The 21,264-nt window shown below is 40.3% G+C and overlaps 1 protein-coding gene across 2 annotated transcripts in view; it reads left to right on the top strand.

The window, feature by feature from the left end:
• Positions 1-16,824, top strand: part of LOC113419489 (mitogen-activated protein kinase kinase kinase 3-like) — a 95,325-nt gene extending 78,501 nt beyond the window's left edge. For both annotated transcript variants that reach the window (XM_087946972.1, XM_087946971.1), the window contains 4 exons: positions 2,361-2,492; positions 7,677-7,806; positions 10,636-10,813; positions 10,960-16,824. In XM_087946972.1, the coding sequence (XP_087803098.1) occupies positions 2,361-2,492; positions 7,677-7,806; positions 10,636-10,813; positions 10,960-11,188 (669 nt within the window). In that variant the 3' untranslated portion in view covers positions 11,189-16,824. The remainder of the gene's footprint in view (positions 1-2,360; positions 2,493-7,676; positions 7,807-10,635; positions 10,814-10,959) is intronic.
• Positions 16,825-21,264: the final 4,440 nt, after the last annotated feature.

Here is a 21,264-nt window from a genome sequence, read left to right as displayed (position 1 = left end):
TGCACTACTATTACTACTAATCTTCTCATCACTCCTTATCGCCCATCCCCTCCCACTTGTGACTGTATGACTGTAACTTGGTCCTTGTATCCTAACGATTTATATTGACTGTTTCCTAGTATGATTTGATTGCTTATTGTACCCTATGACTATCATTAAGTGTTATACTTTGTGATTCTTGACTCTTGAATGAATGTATCTTTTCTTTTATGTACACTGAGAGCATATGCACCAAGACAAATTCCTTGTGTGTCCAATCACACTTGGCCAATAAAAGAGTTCTAATTCTAATTTTAATTCTGCTCACCCTTAAATGCAGTTGTGTTGCTTTAGAAACTCCCCCCCCTTTCCAGTTACAATCTAGGCTGTTCCACTGGATTAGGGAAAGCTGTTACACAGCTCTTCCGTTTCAATTCCTGTCGTTTTTTGGGATTCAGGCAGGAAACATTACTGGCCAAATATTGTTCAGAAGTGGAGCCACTTTCCTGGAAAAGCCCTCAGGTCTGCATGATGCTAACTTAAAGCTGCAGTAACGTCTTGCTTAGGCTGTCGGTTTGCTTGAATTGCAAAGGAACTTTGAAGTTTTAAAATTTGGATGCTAAATCTTGCCAAGAGCAAATGCTCGATACGGTTAGTCCTTGTCTTGAGACCACAGCTGAGCCCAAAATTTACGTTGCTAAGTGAGAAATTTATTAAGTAAGTTTGACCCTATTTTTACGATCTTTCTCGCCACAGTTAAGCGAATCATTGCAGTTATTAAAGTTAGTAACACAGCTGTTAAGTGAATCTGGTTTGACTTTGACTTTGTATATCATAAGGACTCAAAAGAGGATCACATGACTTGGGCCCTGCAACTGTCATAAGTACATGCCAGTTGCCAAGTGTCTGAATTTTGATCACATGACCTTGGGGAATTCTGCAATGGTTGCAAGTGTGAAAAATAGTCCAAAGTCAAACTTTTTTTCAGTGCCATTTTAAGTTCAAAAGGTCACTAGATGAATGATTTTAAATGCAGGAATATTTGTAATTTCAAAAAACACCATCCTTTTAAATACGTGAGTGCCTTTAAATATCCAAGTTGTATTACCCTGAAAAGGGAATGAAAAAATACATGTGCTATGTTTACATAATTTTTGTGGAGAAATTAAAAACAGATAGAAACCCGCGGGAGTCCGTATGATTTATGAGCAATGACCTCATAAAGCAATTTGGTAAAACTCAGGAGCGAATTAACATGTTGGGAATTGTTTGTCCTTTAGCAGTAAGCAAGTAATTTAGTAAGTCAATAGTTGGAAATGTTCAGCTGAGTCACCTTGAACTTGGTGATTCTTCTCCACATTTCACTGGTAAGTAGAAAAGAAAGAAAAGAAATTCAGAAGGCTGCATTGGTTCCCTGTTTGAATTCACTGAATCGTGAAAGGAGACTTCATCAAGGACTTTTAGGCTATGCAAATTTGCTAACTTTAGAGCAGAGGTCTCCAAACTTGGCAACTTTAAGATTTGTGGACTTCAACTCCCAGAATTCCTCAGCCAGCATAGCTCACTACATATAATCCTTGATTTACAAACATCCACTTAGTGAATGTTTGAAGTTGCACTGAAAAAAGGTGACTTAACGACTGCTTTTCACGCATACGATTGTTGGCAGCATCCCTATGGTCATATCAACAAAATTTGGGCTCTTGGCAACGGGCATGTATTTGCCGTCATTGCTGCCTTCTTGGTCATGTGATCACCATATATAACCTTTCCATTCAGCTTCCAACAAGAAAACTCAATGACACTAGACTCACTTAATGACTGCAGCATCCATTCATCCAGTCATCCAGACTGGGTCCTGCAACATTATCCTGGAACATGTACTGTATATTTGCCTTCATTTGCTTAATGACTGCATGAATCATTTAATAACTTCAGTGATTCATGTTATGTGGCCAAAAGGTCATAAAGTGGGACAGAACTCACATAACAATAGCCCTTAGACTTATATACCGCTTTACAGTGCTTTTACAGCTCCCCCTATAAGCGGTTTACAGAGTCAGCCTATTTCCTCCAACAATTTTTGGGTCCTCATTTTACCCACCTCAGAAGGCTGGAAGCCTGGTTGATTTCACATTTCTGGATCTACGTTTTGCATCTTTGGGACAAAACGATTGCACAACGCTGTCCTTCTCTTAAGTAGCCCCCCAAAATCCACCCGAGTAAACCCATTTGCTTATTCCTTGCAAGGCTGGAACAGGAAACAAGAAAGAAAATAAAATTTTATTTTCCAGATTCGTTTGCACCGTTCACTGTATCGGATATCTGGCTGTGTCCACCAACCTGCTTTTCTCTCGGTAACGAATTTGGATTTATTTCAGGAAGTGAATGCCTTAGAATGTGAGATCCAGCTCCTTAAAACGCTCCGTCATGAGAGGATAGTACAATATTACGGCTGTCTCCGCGATCCGGAAGAGAGGAAACTGTCCATCTTTGTGGAATATATGCCTGGGGTAAGCCATCCTATTTATCGATTTATACGTGTATTTCTATCCCCGTTGGGATCCAAGAGATTCTTCACGGCCTACACATGAATGAAAACAATGTGTGGAAAATATTCATAGTATAATTCTAAAACCCCACAATCACCCTTTGGAACTGTATATCTTGACTTACTGTCTATCTCGACTTAGTGACTGTTCAAAGTCACAACAGCACTGAAAAAAGTGACTTATGACCGTTTTTCACACTTACGACCACTGCAGCATCCCCATGGTCATGTGTTTGAAAATCAATCACTTGGCCACCGACCCATATTTACAATGGATTGCAACGTCCCGGGATCATGTGATTAGCTTTTACGACCTTCAACGGGGAAGCCCAGATTCACTTAACAACTGGGTTACTAATTAAACAACTGCAGTGATTCACTTAACAACTATAGCAAGAAAGGTTATAAAACGAGACAAAACTCACCCAACAGATGTCTCAATTTACAACAGACGTTTCGGGCTCAATTATGGTTGTCAACTGAGGATTACCTGTGCAACGTTAAAAACAAAACCTTATGCATTACTGTAAAAATGAAAGTTAGAAAACAAAATGGCAACACCCCATCAGGGGACATCCCTCTGAAATCATAGCAATAGTATTAAGACTTATATACCGCTTTATGTGCTTTTACAGGCCCTCTCTAAGCGGTTTACAGAGTCAGCCTCTTGCCCCCAACAATCTGGGTCCTCATTTTACCCACCTCGGAAGGATGGAAGGCTGAGTCCACCTTGAGCCTGATGGGATTTAAACTGCCAAATTGCAGTCAGCTGGCAGTCAGCAGAAATAGCCTGCAGTACTGCACTCTAACCACTGTGTCACAAAGGCTCTTAATTCTGTTTTCAGGAATTTTCAAAAATAAATTAACAATAAAGGGAACCATGGTGAATTTCGTTACCGGAATTCACCAGCCAGCATGCTGCTGGAAAATTCTGGGAGTTGAAATTAAAATATCTTCAAAGTTTCTGAGATTGTGAAAAAACTATTCTAGGGGAACAATACAGGTAATCCTTGATTTATGACCAGAGTTGGGACAAGATGGTCAAACAAGATAGTTGTTAAGTGAGTCACACCGGATTTTTATGACCTGTTTGAATTGGTTGTTAACCAAATTACTGCAATTATTAAGTGAATCGCACATTTTTAAATGAATCCTGCTTCTCTCATTAACTTGGATTGTCAGAAGCTGGTTTGGATGTCACGAATGGTAATGATGTAACCCCGGTACAGTGAAATTATCATAAAAACATGCCAGTTTGCCAAGTGCCCAAATTTTGACCCCATGACCATGCGAATGCTGTGGCGATTGTTACTGGCACGACCGGTTGTAAGTCACTTTTTCAATGCCGTTCGAATAGTCGCTGAACGAATTGTAAGTTGTGAGTTAAGGAGTATACCTGGGTAGGAGTGTCGTGAGTGCAGCTAGCTGCTTTAAACCGAGTTCCTTTGGCCCACTTCATACAATTTGCACCAACTCAGCCTTAAACCTGGGAATAGGAAGAGCTGAAGTCCTCGTTTGGAAATGTCTGGTCACCACAAAAGAATGAAAAAGGAAAAATAAAACAAAGGGCTTTTTCCAACCAGGAAGCACGAGGGCTTGAGAACAAAGGTTTCCGAATAACACAGGTGCTAATATTCACTTTTCTTTGTTTCTCTTCCCCCCCAAAAAAAAAAAACAAAAAACAAGCACTTTGGCCAGTTTTGTTTGGAAGCAATTTATTGCATTGTGCAACCCTGGCCAAGTTCGTTCTGATCGGATGCAGGCCGCAATCATGTTAAGCCTTCATTGGGATGTGAAGAACTTGGCGGCCGACATAAGCCTCCCTATCCTGTATCCACCATTCAGCGAATCAGAGCAGTTGGGTATTCAAGATCAAGGGAAGTACTAATAGCACTCTATAAAGCTATGAGTAGGATCACACCTAGAGTACTGCATCCAGTTTTGGTCACCATATTATAAAAAAGATGTTGAGGGTCTAGAAAAAGTGCAGAGAAGAGCAACCAGGATGATTAGGGGACTGGAGGCTAAAACATACAATGAACGGTTGCAGGAACTGGGCTTGGCTGGTCTAGTAAAAAGAAGGACCAGGGGAGACATGATAGCGGTCTTCCAATATTTGAGGGGCTGCCACAGAGAGGAAGGGGTCAAGCTATTTTCTAAAGCACCTGTAAGGCCAGACAAGGAATAATGGATGGAAACTGAACAAGGGGAGATTTAATCTGGAAATAAGGAGAAACTTTCTGACAGTGAGAACAATCAACCAATGGAACAGAAGTTGCCCTCGGAAGTTGTGGGAGCGCCATCACGTGAGACTTTCAAGAAGAGATTGGACTGCCATTTGCCAGAAATGGTGTAGGGTCTCCCGCTTGGGTGGAGGGGGGTTGGACTAGATGACCTACAAGGTCCGTTCCAACTTTGATTATCTGTAATCTGTAATTGGCTATAGATAGTCCTTTATTTATGACCACTATTGAGCCCAAAATTTCTGTTGTTAAATGAGGCAAGTGAGTTTTGACCCATTTGACCACCTTTCTTGCCACCGTTGTTAAGTGGATCACTTGTTAGAAACACAGTTGTTAAGCTTCCCCAGGGATTTTGGCTTGTCAGGCGGTCACAAAAGCTGATCACACAATCGATCCCAGAACGCTGCCATTGTCATCAATAGGAACTGGTTGCCAAATACCTGTTCTGATTCAAACCTTGTTCCAAGGAAACAAACACGAAACAGAGGTAATAGCAAAATGATTCTTTACGAATTCCGTTCCTTCACGGTTAAAAGGCTGTTTCAAACTAATTGTCTCTGATAAGAATGAGCCTTGCCAAGGTTGTGCAAGGCTGCCAAGTACACTAGATAAAGTTACTAAGAAATATTTCAAACACAAAGGATCTCCAAACACCAACCAAGATATTCCAAACGTCCACCAGGCTTGAGTGCAAAAACTTCTTTGCTTCCTGCAGAGAACTCCTGTTTCTCAGCTGGCTTTTATCTCTTAAGGGAGGGGCCATTACCTTGCAACCTTACTCCCGAGTTGCCCGTGCTGCTGTAGCTGCTCTTTCCTTTGAGCAACCCTGTGCGCATGCGCCCTGGGCACAGGCTCCTCGGGGGCCTCTTCATCACTGCTGCCAGCCTCCACAATCTCCAAAGGCAGCGCTCCACTCCCTGACGGTCCTGGTCCCATCCCTGCATCACACGCAGGCCCCTCGTCTGAGTCCTCGCTCCCCGAGGCCTCAGCCATCCGCACCTGCTGCCGGCGATACCCAGGGTTTGATCGCTTGACCACGGGGATGTTGTAACTGTCATAAGTGTGAAAGACAGTGTAAAGTCACTTTTTTCAGTGCTGTCGTGATGGTCACTAAATCAATGGTTGTAAGTTGAGGACTACCTGTATCCTTTGGTGGGCTGCTACCGGTTCGGCAGCTCAGCTGACTCACACGGCAAAGTGGATTACCACACCTCAGCCGTTCTACTTACAGGGAAGATTAGAAGGTGAGCTGGAGAGGTTCAAATTGGTGTTTATTGAATGCTGCGTGTACAAAGCAGGCGCTCACAGAACCAGTTGTTAAATTGGTTGCAGCCCACCACTGCGAAATCAAGTGAGGTACTAATGCCACTCTATAAAGCCTGAGTAAGACCACACCTAGAGTACTGCATCCAGTTTTGGTCACCACATTACAAAAAAGATGTTGAGACTAGAAAAAGTACAGAGAAGAGCAACTAGGATGATGAGGCTAAAACATACGATGAACGGCTGCAGGAACTGGGCCTGGCTAGTCTAGGGAAGAGAAGGACCAGGGGAGCCAGGATAGCAGCCTTCCAATATTTGAGGGGCTGCTACAGAGAAGAAGGGGTCAAGCTATTCTCCAAAGCGCCTGTAGGCCAGACAAGGAACAATGGATGGAAACTGAAACAAGGAGAGATTCAACCTAGAAATAAGGAGAAATTTTCTGACAGTGAGAACAATACAGGCAGTTGCTTAGCGTTCCATTCAGTGTTACAGCAGGCGTCCCTGGGGTTGTTTGCAACCTGCATTCAAAGTTTTCCCTGCACAGTCATATGACTGCACTTCAGGTGGTCAGAAGCCAATCTGTTTTTTTCTGGTCATTTGCAATGTCTTGTGGTCAGGTGACTCATTTTACAACTCCCCACCCCCCCAAACTGGCATTTCCTTCGGATTTCAGTCCATAACAAACTCTTAATTCACTTAACAACCATGGGGGTTCAGCGTTTAGCAACTGTGTTGATTGACCACAAAAAAGGTGATAACAGAATGACAGCGTTGGAAGGGACCCTGGAGGTCTTCTAGTCCAACCCTCTGCTCAGGCAGGAAACCTTATCCCATTTCAGACAAATGGTTGTCCAATCTCTTTTTTTAAAACCTCCAGTGCTGGAGCACCCACAACTTCTGGAGGGAAGTCGTTCCACTGGTTAATTGTTCTGTCAGGAAATCCCTCCTTAGTTTAGATAAAATTTGTTCATAGTTTTGCAGTGTTAATTCAGAGCCAGAAAAATAAACACAGATGGCTGATGCTTCATTTAACATCTTTATAAACATAATAAGTAGATTTTACAAACCAGTTGTAGATTTCTCCAACATGAAGCAAACTCAGAGAGAAACATGTTGCAAGTAACTTCAGTAGCACCAGAGAACAGAGAGAGCTTCCAGTTTCACTTTAGTTTAGCAAGCAACAGAGGAGAGAAGCAGTTTCATTTTTAACAGACAGACTCAGAGCTCAACATAGACTACTTCTAGTTTCAGTTTCCAAACAGTCCTCATTGGCTGACTTAGTTGCTATGACTATTCATTGGCTGATCTTGTCACCATGTTCTATTTCAGTTCATGAATATGCTCTGCCAAAATGGAGTCCGTCCATTGATTTAGGACATTCCCGAGATATGGCAGTGATGAGCAGTCTCCATTACAGGGAACTCTAGTGGAGACTGCCCGTTGTGGTTATAACTCGAAAACTACCTGTATTTTTCTTCTGTACTGTCAGTACTTAGTGGGGGTGCACCTGACTCAAATATGATTATTTATGCCTTTAAACTACAGCTGGTGCCCCAGGAGCTGAGAAACTTTTCAGAAGGTGTAGGATTGCAGGAAACTAAGAAACTAATCAGTTATTGATCTCTTGTCTGTGTTTTTAGGGTTCAATCAAAGACCAACTAAAGGCCTACGGTGCCTTGACAGAGAATGTGACTCGTAAATACACCAGGCAGATCTTACAAGGAGTTTCCTACCTCCATAGCAACATGATTGTACACAGGGATATTAAAGGTAGGCGCACCTCAGGTGTTATCTTAAGTCATCCAAGACGCTTCAAGGACCAAATGAAAAAAAAAAAAAGTTCTCTAACTTGACAGGGCCTGGAATGAAAACCAAGGTTGTGATGAAATTCGCAGTTCAATTTCTCAAAATATTTCATCTCACCTTGGAAATGATTTTTATTTTCCTACTTTATTTGCAGGAATTTTTAGAGTTTTTATTTTAGAAAGGTTCTTGTTAGTCATCTGAGCTGATTGTATCATTGAAAGCGATAAGGATTCGTGATGATTCAGTATCATATACTTCTGAATTGTCCTTTGTAGTCCAGTTTCCTGGTCTGGAGAACAAGCAAAAAAAAAAAAAAAAACTACAGGCAGAAAATATATTTTTAATTCTCAACCTCAGCAGCTTCAAGATGGTGGATTTCCCCACACTGGCTGGGGAATTCTGGGAGTTGAAGTCCACCGATTTGTTGAGATTGAAAAAACACTATTTTAACATCTTTCTTTGGCATTTAAGGAGAATTAAGGCACTTAAGAGAATCTTCTCACATACGTCTTTCACCTATCTTGTCAGTAAATTAGGGCAAGGCCATCTCAATACAGGTAGTCCTCAACTTATGACTGCAGTTGAACCCAAGATTTATGTTGCTAAGTGAGAAATTAGTTAAGTGAGGTTGCCCCCGTTTTACAACCTTTCTTGCCACAGTTGTTAAGTGAATTGCTGCAGTTGTTAAATTAGTAACCCGGTTGTTAAATGAGTCTGGCTTCCCCCATTGGACTTTGCTTGACAGAAGGTTGAAAAGGGGGATCATGTGACCTTGGGACACAGCAATGGTCATAAGTATGAATCAGTTGTCAAGCATCCAAATATAAATCATGTAACCGTGAGGACGCTGCAACGATCATAACTGAAAAATGGTTGTTGTAACTTTGGATGGTCACTAAGCGAACTGTTGTAAGTCAAGGACTACCTGTACCTATGTATCAGAATCTCATTACATCAAACCCCCACTCCTTTAAAACCTATTTAAAGCAAATTCTCTTTTATCTCTTTTATCAAATTGAATTAGAACAGGAAGGGGGAAATGCCACCCCCACATTAATGTAAGAACTTTAGCAACCCAAAAAACAGGAGTTTTATGCCAGAAAGGATATGCTAATTAAAACACAGCTGGCCAAAAAAACATCAAGGCCATCATTTGTCTGCTGCTACAATGATATAAAGGTAAAGAAGTAGGCACGCATGTACACTATATCAGGGTCCCAACCACCGGTCCACGGACCGGTACCGCCGCGGAACAAGTCCTACCGGGTCGCTGAGTTTGCTGGCGCCGCCATCTTTTTGATGAAAAAGTGCTTCCGGTGAGCTTTTCCGGTAGAAAGCTCACCGAAGCACTTTTCATCAAAAAGATGGCGGCGCCCAGCTGATGCCGGTACCGGGCCGCGCCATAAAAAAGGTTGGGGATACCGGGCCGCGGCATAAGAAAGGTTGGGGATCACTGCACTATATCTCTCCATATATAAAAGCGAAAAAGCACTCATGCATCATCACAAAATCTCCAGAACCGTAAAGCCTACAAACTTGAAATTCGGCATGTATGTTCCTCTTGGCTTCTAGGTGCTCACTAAGAAAGGATTTTTTGAAATGACCATCAGAGCATTAGTATTTCCTTTATTATTATTATTAACATGCTCTGATGCTAAGGAATTCTACTCACCACCTGAAAAGACACCTGTTCCAAATGCAAACACAAACAGAGGAGAGGAGTTTCAGTTTCAATATTAGTTTCACAGCAGCAACCAGCTTTAGTACAGAACAGTTGAGCGAAGCCATGCTCAGGCTCCTTGCTGTCTCCTTCTTGCTCACACAGCAAATACTGCTTCAGTTTCCAAACAGCCAACTTTTTCATACACTGACAGGATGCTACCCAGATGAATACCGATGGATGCTGGTAGGCAGAGGCAGAATTTTTTACCCTTTATTTTCCTCCCAAAAAACTAAGCCTGACCACATAGTTTCGTAGCAAAGCACAGGTATCGAGCTAGTTATTTAATATTATGCATTTTAAAAATATGGACACATACTCATACTATTTTATTATAATACGGATTTTTTTAATACATCAGTGTACGCGCACAAATATTCTTACAATATGAGGGAGGTTGCTATTGTTGAAGAGCAGGAATTATCCACATAATTGGGGACAACAACAGCAAAAAAATCCCCAAATTGAAGCTGCTAGAGAAAATATGTGAGATTTATTTTGGTGGCCGATAAGAGTTAAATTTCCAAGGGCTGCATGTTCACGTGAATCCCTAGTGGTAAAAATATGTCCCTGAATATGCAGCAAATATGAGTTGTCTTGTGATTATCTCAATCTTCATTGTACACAATCAAATGCTAAGCACTAGGTACTTAACAAAGGGAAATGGAATTCAAGATTTACAGCAATATCTTGCCAACTTACTGCTAACTCTGTCATGTTGTCTTCTCCTCATTTGTCCTCCCCTCCACCTCCTCCCCTCCTATCTTTTCCTTTTTGTCTGTCTTATTCTCCTCCTCGTCTTTTCCTCCTCTTCCTTTTCCCTGGCTATCTTTCCCTTTTTCTCTTTATCTTCTCCATCTCGTTTTCTCTTTGTCTCATCCTCTTCCTTGTCTTCTCCTCTTGTCTATCTTTCCCTTTTTCTCTTTGTCCATCTCCTCCTCCTCTTCTTTCTCTTCTGTCTTTTCCTTCTCCTCTTTGTCTATCTTATCCTCCCCTTCCTTGTCACCTTCTCCATGTTTCTCCTCGTCCTCCTCCGTCTATCTTCTTTTTCCCTCCTCCCTTTCCTCCACTAGGTGCCAACATTTTGAGAGATTCTGTGGGGAACGTGAAACTTGGGGACTTCGGGGCCAGCAAACGCATTCAGACGATCTGCATGTCTGGAACAGGGATAAAATCAGTCACAGGGACTCCCTACTGGATGAGCCCAGAGGTGATCAGCGGAGAAGGTTATGGAAGGAAGGCTGACGTGTGGTAAGAACCATTTTTTTTTCCCATTTTCAGTTTTGTTTACAGGCTTTATGTGACGGGAAACCAAGGAGGAAGGCGGAGTCCTTTTCGCCTTCCAAACGAGTCGCAGAAGTAAACATTTCCCCCCCCCCCTCCGCGGTCTTCCTCAGGAGCCTGGGCTGTACTGTGGTAGAAATGCTGAATGAAAAGCCACCGTGGGCAGAATATGAAGCTATGGCTGCCATCTTCAAGATCGCGACCCAGCCAACCAAGCCTCAGCTTCCCGACGGGGTTTCTGAGTACTGCCGCAACTTTCTCAAGCTGATCTTTGTCGAAGAGAAGCGCAGGCCCACCGCAGAAGACCTTTTGAGGCATCCCTTCGTCAACTTCAGCCTCTAGCAGGGGCTCCTGCTGGAAGAGAAGGAAGAAACCAAAGAGTTCACCCCTTTAAAGAAAAGGAGTGGATGAAAGTCAACCTCACTTGGGTTGCTTCTCCCTGGGGCTGTGTAGTTTTCTTATCAGGCCTCCTTGGCTGAACCTTGTGGTGCCTTTAGGCTGAACCCCTCTCTTTCTTGATCCTTCTGGATGATCAACGAGAAGGAGGTTTTTGGCAAACCATTGGTGCCATTCATAAAGCTATTTGTGCCTTTGTGAATATTGGCAGATTCTCTGCTTAGGTAGCTTTGAGAATTGAATGGGTTGGATCAGCCACTAAGGAACAAGATGAAGGAATTTGGTAGATTTTTTTTTTTTTGACTAGAACACTTGAGTAAAACTGCTTTTCGGAACCAGCTTAGCTGTTCTCTGCCAATAGATAGCTTTGAAAGGGGAGCTTACAGGATGCTTTGAAAAAGGAAAAGCTGCGATTCATAGAATCGCTTACAAAATAATCACCCTGAATAAAAAAAAAAGCTAGAGAAATTCAGGAGCATAGAGGGCTTCTCCAAACCTTTGAGCCTAAAAGGTAAGGAAAAAAGTTACATTCCAATCACATGTTAAATATTTTGCAGAGGGCAGTTGTCTGCTGTGGCTAAATTTCATGGCTTATGTTTTAGGTTTCTTCTAAAATCACAAAGTTGTTAAACGATGGCAGAGCTGTTCCTTGCTTCACCCAACCATTGTTGCAAAAGGATAAATTAAATATCCTCAGTCTTGCGGTCTGAGGGTATCACCCAAAGCTCTTCCACCAAATAGCCTTCAACAATTATTTAAGTATAAGATATTGGCATTACCTTTATTAATGGGTTGGGTGAAGAGATGGATTCTGTTGCTGAATGAAAAGTTGCTCTTTCCCGCAAACTAATTTGTGATCAACTTATTTATTTATTTATTTTTAAACAAAGTAGACACTTAACTAAAAACAACAACAATAACAAAAACATTTTCCAGGGCAGAATAGTTTTCCCGGCTGGGTTAGCTGAATGCATTGCAAAAAAAAAAAAAGACCATTTATCTCAGCTTGATGAATGAAAGAACTGTTCGATCTAACAATGACAACTGCCTCAGTTTAATTCAATGAAAGAAGCTTACCAAATAGCCCCCAAATCCCATTCAGATCAAACATACAAATACTGTAGAACAGTGGAAAGGACGGAATAAGCCAGATTAAAATGTTTTCAGCCTTGGAAGAGATAATTTTCCATGTGGACAAGTAAGCTTTCAAGGCAAAAAAGAGATCAGATACATAAAGGAAAATAGGTTTGGGTCAGTGCTAAAAGAAAGCACTATATAGGTAGGCTTCAACTTACAACTATACTTCAGACTGGAATTTCCATTGTATGTTGGTGCGGTCATAAAACAAGTCATTACATAACTGGGTCATTTTTACCACGATCACTAAGCAAATATATCTTCTCCAACTGATTTTTTATGTGTGTCAGAAACCAGCTGGGTAGATCTCAAATCTTAGAGATTGCAGGTCTTCAGCCATCTTGCCAAAAATCTGAATAGTGATTATGAAACTGCAAAGTAGTAAGTGGAAAAACAGGTCATAAATCACTTTTTTCCTGGGTATTATAACTTTGGTTAAACGAATGGTTATAAGTCAAGGACTTCCTGTACAAGGCTACTAACCAACCAGCGCCAAATCATTCTCTGCCAATTTTTTCTTGATTCGTGTTGCAAATTGCTGGTTCAAATATTTCTCAGAAAGTTAAAATTCCTAAACAAACAAAACATAAAAACATCAAGCTATCTTCCATAGGTGTACATACAGTGTGCCGGTTGGTTTACAAATTGTTTTGTGCTTCCACTTCATAGTCTTCAATTACAATTACATTACATATAATCTCATATTGTCAATCAAAAATTAAATACCTTAGTATCATTATTAATCAATCATTTGACTATACTTTTATTCGTTCATGTTTTACAAGATAACCATAATTTACTTAATTTATTTTATAACAGTTCATATTATCATCCCAAATCTATCCTAAAATCATTTTGTAGATATAAGAAAGAAGTACATCTTTATATATTTATTATTTTCTAAAAATCTACATATTTCATTACTGTACTTTATTGTCTAACCATTGATAGAAAAGATCCCAAATTTTATAAAATTGTTTATCCTCTTGTTCTCTAATTTCAAATGTCAATCTACTCATTTCAGCACATTCCAATATTTTCTTAATGATTTCCTCCTGTGATGGTATTTTCTCATTTTTCCAGTTTTTAGCAAATACAATCCTAGCCGCTGTTAATACATTTACAATCAGGTATTTCAAGTCTTTATTATATATTTCAGGTAAAATTCCCAATAAAAATATCTCTGGTTTCAAGTCTATATGTTTTTTTCGTCATTTTTTCCAACCACATGTGGATTTTAGTCCAGTATTTTTTAGCATCTGCACAAGTCCACCACATATGGTAATATGAGCCAGGTGTCTGATGACATTTCCAACATTTTTTGGATTTATTCTTGAACATTCTTGCTATTCTTGTCGGGGGGAAATGCCATCTGTAAAACATCTTATACAAATTTTCTTTATATGCTGTTGACATTGTCATTTTATAATTTTGAGACCACAATTTTTGCCATTTCTCTAGATCAATCCCATATCCAAAATTCTTCCCCCAAGCAATCATAGTTTCTTTAACTTGTTCTTCTTCTAGTTTAATTTCTAATAGGTGTCCATACAATTTTTTAATCACCTTTTCATCAGTACCTGTCAAAATCTTATCTAAGTCAGTCAGTTTATCATAGAAACCTTCTGTTTTAGAATCTTTATCATACCTTGAATGTATTTGCGCATATGAAAACCAATTCATCTTTATACCTTGTTCCTCTAGTTTTTGAATAGATTTAAGTTCACCCTTTTCATTCAGTATTTCACCATATCTAACTTTGTTCCTTTTTGTATATTATAGGATATGAGAATGCTTCAATAGTCAATAACCGGACTGGAATTTTCAAATAACATTGTCTTTTAATCTTCTCCCAGTTTAACCACAGAGACTCCCGTATATAATGTCTTCTAAAATACCCCTGTGTTTTAGTTCCTTTGTACCATAAAAAAGCATGCCACCCCAACAACAAATCATGTCCTTCTAATGTCAACAATCTAGCATTTCTTAGTGTTATCCATTCCTTAACCCACATCAGATTTGTAGCTTGGTAGTACAATTCCCAATTAGGCAAACCAAATCCTCCTCTAATTCTAGCATCTTGCAAAAGTTTTAACTTTATTCTCGCTTTCTTACCTTGCCATATATATTTCAACACAATTTTATTTAAATCTTCAAAGTAGTCTTTTCCAAGCCTAATTGGAATTGTTTGAAACAAATATAAAATTCTGGGTAATATATTCATCTTGATTATTGAAATTCTCCCTATTAGTGACAGTTGTAAGTTTTCCCATTTCGCCAAATCTAGCGCTATCTGCTGTTAAGTTTAATATAATTATTCTCTTTTAATGTACTACATCTTGCTGTCAAATATATCCCCAAGTACTTGATCTTACTCGTGACTTGAATTTTCAATAGGTCTGCTAGTTCTTCCTTTTGTCTTAATAACATATTCTTTGTCAAAATCTTTGTCTTAGCTTTATTTATTTTCAAACCAGCCACCTTTCCATATGTCTCTATCTTTCCTATCAATTTTGATGCTGTTTCTAGTGGGTTTTCTAAGATAAAAACCAGATCATCCGCAAATGCTTGCAGCTTAAATTCTTCCTTTTTGATTTTCATTCCTTTTATATTCTTTTCATCTCTAATATTTCTGTTTAACACTTCCAAAGTTAACACAAACAACAAAGGTGATAGTGGGCACCCTTGTCTTGTTCCTTTTCTTATATTAATAGAGTCTGTCAGTTCTCCCTCTATCATTACCTTTGCCGTTTGCTTATAGTATATAGCTTCTATTGCTTGAATAAATTTTCTAGCAAAACCCATCTGTTCCAACAGTAATAACATGAATCACCAATTCACATTATCAAATGCCTTCTGTGCATCTAGAAATATCAGAGCCATTTGTTTTTCAGGATGTGCCTCGTAGTATTCCAAGGTGTCCAAGATTCATATTGTCTTTAATTTGTCTCTTTGGCAGAAATCCATTTTGATCAGGATGGATAAAATTATTTAAATATTTTTTAAGTCTTTCTTCCAATATTGAAGCAAAGATTTTGTAATCTGCATTTAGTAGAGAAATGGGTCTATAGTTCTTAGTTTGTAATGGGTCGGCCTCCTCTTTTGGAATAAGTGTAATATAGGCTTCTGACCATGATTTAGGTATCTTCTTCTTTAACATAACTTCATTCATAACTTCTAGCAATGGAAGATTCAACGATTCTTGTAATGTTTTATAAAATTCTGCCAGAAGTCCATCTGGGCCTGGTGCCTTTCCATTATTTTGCTTCTTGAGTGCTTCATCATAGTTATATTGCTTTCTAACATTTTTTCAGTCTCTTTAGGTATCTGAGGTAAATTAGCATTGCAAATTGCTGGTTCAAATATTTCTCAGAAAGTTAAAATTCCTGTGGTGGTATAATTTATATTTCCCCTGCCAGTGATTCAGTTTCTGATTTAAAACTTCTGAGATTAAAGTCCTTGGGTACTTTAAACAAATGTGTGCATCGAGCAAATATTTCTCTTAATTTACATTCTCTGCTGATGAGAAACCTAATTATAAATTTCATCCTCTGAAAACAAGTTTTTTTGGGGTTTTGCTTTAATTCTTCACTCCTTGGTGCTTTCAGCCCAAAATCCTGTGGGCTCCTTTTACAGTGATTAAAAATTAAAACAAGCAGAGGTTGCTTGAAGAATTTATGCCTTTTTTGGTGATTGTACAGTACACATAGTCCTTGACTTCCAACCATTCATTTAGTGACTGTTCAAAGTTACCAACGGCACATAAAAAAACGACTCGATGGTTTTTCACACAATCCTTGGAGCCTCCCCATGGTCACATGATAAAATTCAGATACTTGGCAACTGACTCACATTCAGTGTTCCAGGGTCATGTGATCCCCTTTTGTGACTTTCAGACGAGCAAGGTCAATGGGGAAGCCGGATTCATTGAATAACCGTGTGACTAATTTAACAACTGCAGTGATTTACTTAACAACGGTGGCAAGAAAGGTTGCAAAACTGGGAGCAAAGCTCACTTTAACAAATGTCTTACTTAACAACAGAAGTTTGGGGCTCAATTGTTGTCATAATTAGTTCCAACCGTTGCCTTCCAGACTGAATTCTCTTATCTATCAATGCTGTAAGATAGAAATTTTAGTAAATGGATGCTTTTGATGGGCCGAACTATGGAACACAATAGAGTTTTAGAAAGCAAGTTTGCAAATTTGTTTTATGATGATGACTGAAGTCCTTGTCTGTGCATTCAGCAGGGTGTACCAATAATCTTGCTTCTTGGCTACAGCCATCTTATTCCTTGTGTTGGTTCTTCTGAGGTAAATTTATAAATTGCTAGACTTTCTGGTGCTATGAATTCCAATCTCCAAGAAAGAACAACTCTGTTATTCTTTTAAGAACATTGTTTATCCAAAGATGATAAGGAGAAGCCCTCAATGTCCCCAACTTTTTTTTTTAAAAAAAATCCTTTTTCTACTCTGTATTTGGATCAGAAATTATATACATTCCATAAATATGTGTAAAGGATATTTGAAGGTATAAAATGGTTCCGTGTTCATCTCAGCCCATTCTGGAGAATTTCCTTTCTCAGTTTTTCTCCTGTACTTCTCTCAAAGTTGAACTGGATTTCCTGCCTTGTAGTTTCCATTGTTTCTTGAATGTCTTCAGAAATGATGTTTGTACCTCGGCAGTCTTTGTGACAGTTACGCACAGCTTTTGCCATCAATATATTCTTGTGTTCTTTCTCTGACGATGTTGATATGTAAATAGATGTGAATTATTCCTCAGGTGCCTTGATTTCATTTTTGCTGATTTCTCTGGCTGTGATTTATATGCACAAAAGAGAATAAAGGAGACCAAAAACATGAAAAACAAAAGGAATACATTGACTTTAGATCCATGGAAACCAAATGGGGTTTAGCTAACTGGAATCTATTGCTTTCAATATGCAACTACAGTGGAAGTGTCCATACTAATGTATGTACTCTGTACCATTTATTATATATAGCCTATCAAGAAAGAAATAACAGTATTATGAACTCTGCTTTGGTGGGGGAGGGGGGAGCAAGTTCATTCATATCTTTACACACATGGATTCTGTTTTTTTCCTACCCCGGAAAATAGAGTTAAGATTGCACGTTTCTAAGGATCACAAGCTGATCTCAGGATCTCCACTATATGGACTTACTCAGAGATGGGATTCAGCAGGTTCTGACCAGTTCTGGAGAACCGGTAGCGGAAATTTTGAGTAGTTCGGAGAACCAGCAAATCCCACCTCTGACTGGCCCCGCCCCCACCTATTCTCTGCTTCCCACTGAGTCCCAGCTGATTGGCTGGGTCTTCTTTTGTTGCCCTGCACAGGAGAACGGAGCTGGAAAGCAGGCTACTGGGGTGGGGAGAGGGAATGGGGATTTTGCAGTATCCTTCCCCTGCCATGCCCACCAAGCCACACCCAACAAGCCATGCCACGTCCATCAAGCCATGCCCACAGAACCAGTAGTAAAAAATTTTGAATCCCACCACTGGACTTACTGTCTTTTAATTTAAATTGGCCTGAACCTGGATTAGCCATAAGAGGTTTGGGGAAAGTGAAGAATTCTTTGCTGTTCACTAACCACTAATTCATTGAGTGCCTTAAATAGACACTCCATCAATTGGCAATTAAAACAGACTCAGAAGTGATTTAAATAACTTCTGTAGATACACTCATAAATTGTTCGGTCCCTGTTAGCAGAATCCTTCTCTTTTTGTGTGTTGTGAGGGGTCCTTGGTGCTCTCTGAGGTTGGTTGCTTTCTTGCAGACATTTCATTACCCAAACCAGATAGCATCATCAGTTCATCACTGAAACCTTGGCAAGAAAATAACCAAGCTCATTTCAACTTTCAGCTTCAAATGTTCCCCTTTATTTCTGTGTTGTGTTTGCCTCTCGGCTTGAAGGTAGAAGGTGGCTTCAAATGTAGGAGTTCCACTTATTTTCATAATGCAACACACCAATGTCCTGTTCATACAATGCTACATCAAGGCACTGTGTTAAATAGACCAAGGATCCCCAACCTTTTGGGAACCAGGGACCAGTTCCACGGAGAGAGGTTTTTCCGTGGACCAGAGGGGCCGTGGCTCCGTGTCTTTCCTTCATCCTGCGGATGGGACTTTGGTTGTTCGTGCAGCCTGGTTTGTGGTCAGTGCTAGTCCACTAGACTAGGGGTTGTGGACCCCTGAAATAGACCATTCATGTCAATTAGCAATAGGATTTTAGTTTACAATGGTGAACAATACTTGGCTGGCATGCCCAAGTCTAGTTTTAGATGAATGCCGTCTTTACAATTCCCTTGTCAAATGCCACTGTTAATTCTTGGAGTGATGTCCGTGCCTTATTACAACTCTAGACAGATAAGATAACCTTTATAGTCATTTTTTTTCTCCTCCTGTAGGCACTCTGACACACATTAAAAATGAAATTCTGTTGCCTGCTCTCAAAAGTGTACACATAATACACCCATAGATGTGCTATATACGTACATCCTAACATATAAATACATATAAATATTAATCACTCTCCATCTTGAGTGCATAATGGAAAGAGGAAGTTTGGGAGTTCACAAGGTCGATGCTGCATGGTACAAAAACTGGCTGAATCTGGATGTTCTACTTCAGATATCACGAAACCCCCTCCCAGAAGGTAACAAGGAAAACAGGTCGTGAGGACGATGTGTAGCATCCTAGGCAATCCTGCTCAAGCATCGCTTATGTGCCAGGCCCTGGATAGAAGGGAGTGAACTGCCAGTGATCTTTTCTGCTGTCCTCACCACTCTCTGCCCCTGTCCTCCCTGTCCAAAACAGGAAGGCTTCCAAAGTAGACTGTCCTGCAATATGACAGGATGCTCTCCATTGTCCCTCCATAGCAGGTGTGTCAAACTCAAGGCCTAGAGGCCGGATCCAGCCCGAGGAGTGCTTAGATCTGGTCCATGGGGCTGCCCTGGAAACTGAAGAACCAGACGGCAGTGCCTCTGCCAGCAAAAATGAGTTCAGGAGGGCTGCATGCTCTGTTTTCACTGGCAGAGGGTTGCAGGAGGCTTTCTTAGCTGAAAACAGAGCTCATGAAGGCCACACATGTCTCACCCCCGAGCTCCATTTTCACTGGCAATAGGTTGCAGGAGGGCATCCCAGCCGAAAACAGAGCTTGGGAGCCCGTTTTCACTGGCAAACTGCTTGGGCCACCACAGATGCCTCCAACACGAGTGACGTCAACATGGCCATGCCCATCCTAGCTAGGCCCAACCCCACCCCACCCCCGAGGTCAAACACAAACCTGATGCGGCCCTCAATGAAGTCCCTTCTCTATAGAAAGTGGTGAGGACAGGAGTAGGAAGATGTACTTTAATCATGCAACGCAGAAAATGCGGGCACTGCTATGCCCGTTTCAGCAGTATCTCGCTGTTGAGCAACCAAGCCAGCCTACTTGTTAGCTGCACACCTGGAAATTTGATGCTGCTAACCTGAATCATTCATACACAGAGGAATGTGGCTGTGCCAGCCTTTTCTGAAATCAACAGTGATATCTTTAGTTTAAAACAGATGTCTCCAAACTTGGCAGACTTCTGAACTTCTGAATTTCAACTCCCAGAATTCTCCAGCCAACTCCCAATTCTGGGAGTTGAAGTCCACGAGTCTTAAATTTGCCAAGTTTGGGGACCCCTGGTTTAAAACAAGGCTGGTTTTATTACACCAGTTCATCAAACTCTCTACCTCTTTGTGGTAAGTTCCCTTATTGTCATCTTGAATAAGGCCTACTACTGTTGTATCGTTTCCATACTTCACAATATGCTTGGTGAACAACAGTCGTGGGTCAACAAAGTGAAAAACAGCGGACTTAGAATGCAACTCTAACCTGTCAATCGAAAAGGAAAGCAATACAAGTAGACCCTGATTTACAATTCATTTAGCAACTATTTGAAATTACAACGGCACTACTATTGACCTCACCCCTTTCCTAAGAGGTCTGTAGAGGGCGCGCATAAGTGCACCAACGTGCCTACTGTCCCTGTCCTATTGTTTCTTTTTATTTCTCATCTATCTATCTATCTATCATCTATCTATCTATCTATCATCTATCTATCTATCTATCATCTATCTATCTATCTATCTATCTATCTATCTATCTATCTATCTATCTATCTATCTATCATCTATCTATCTATCTATCTATCTATCTATCTCCATTTCATGTATTCATAACTGTTATACCTGTTATCTTATAATTGCTTGACAAAATAAATAAATAAATGTGACATACAATCGGTACTCACACTTACAACTAGTATCTCCAGAATCACACAAGCCAGGATTTCCAGTCACCTATGTTTGGTAACACATATTGTGGCATCCAAAGATCATTGTTATCACTATTTGCAACCTTCCCAGCCAGCTTCCAACCTATAGGGTCAATGTGGGAAGCCGGATTCACTTAATGACTGCGTGATTCACTTAACAGCTGCAATTAACTGGCAAAAAAGTAAAATCGGGCACCACCCACTTACCTGTTTTGCTTAACAGATATTCTGGTCCCATCTGTGGTCATAAGTTGAGGACTTCCTGTATTGCTGTTTATGGCATTGGAAGACACAGTTGAATATGTATTTTATTAAGTGCTGTAAATGTTTCCTCATCTCCCTCCCCACTTGGAGTTGCATAAAATAAAATGCTTCTAAATGCTGTATTATTCCGGGACTAAAAAGTTCGTTTTTAAAGGGGTGGGAGGGTAAAGAGAAAATAAGTTTTATTCTGATCTGGGCTTAGTTGATGCATTATATATAAATTGGACCATTTCAAAAGAGTTGGGCATGATGTTCAAATATTTGGTAGCTGCTGTAAAATGCAGCTGCGGGAAATA

Source organism: Notechis scutatus, chromosome Z, assembly GCF_049901735.1.
Source record: "Notechis scutatus isolate UNSWTSFEM ecotype Mainland chromosome Z, rNotScu1.2, whole genome shotgun sequence".
Lineage (NCBI taxonomy): Eukaryota > Metazoa > Chordata > Lepidosauria > Squamata > Elapidae > Notechis > Notechis scutatus.
This window is presented reverse-complemented; position numbering and strand designations above follow the sequence as displayed.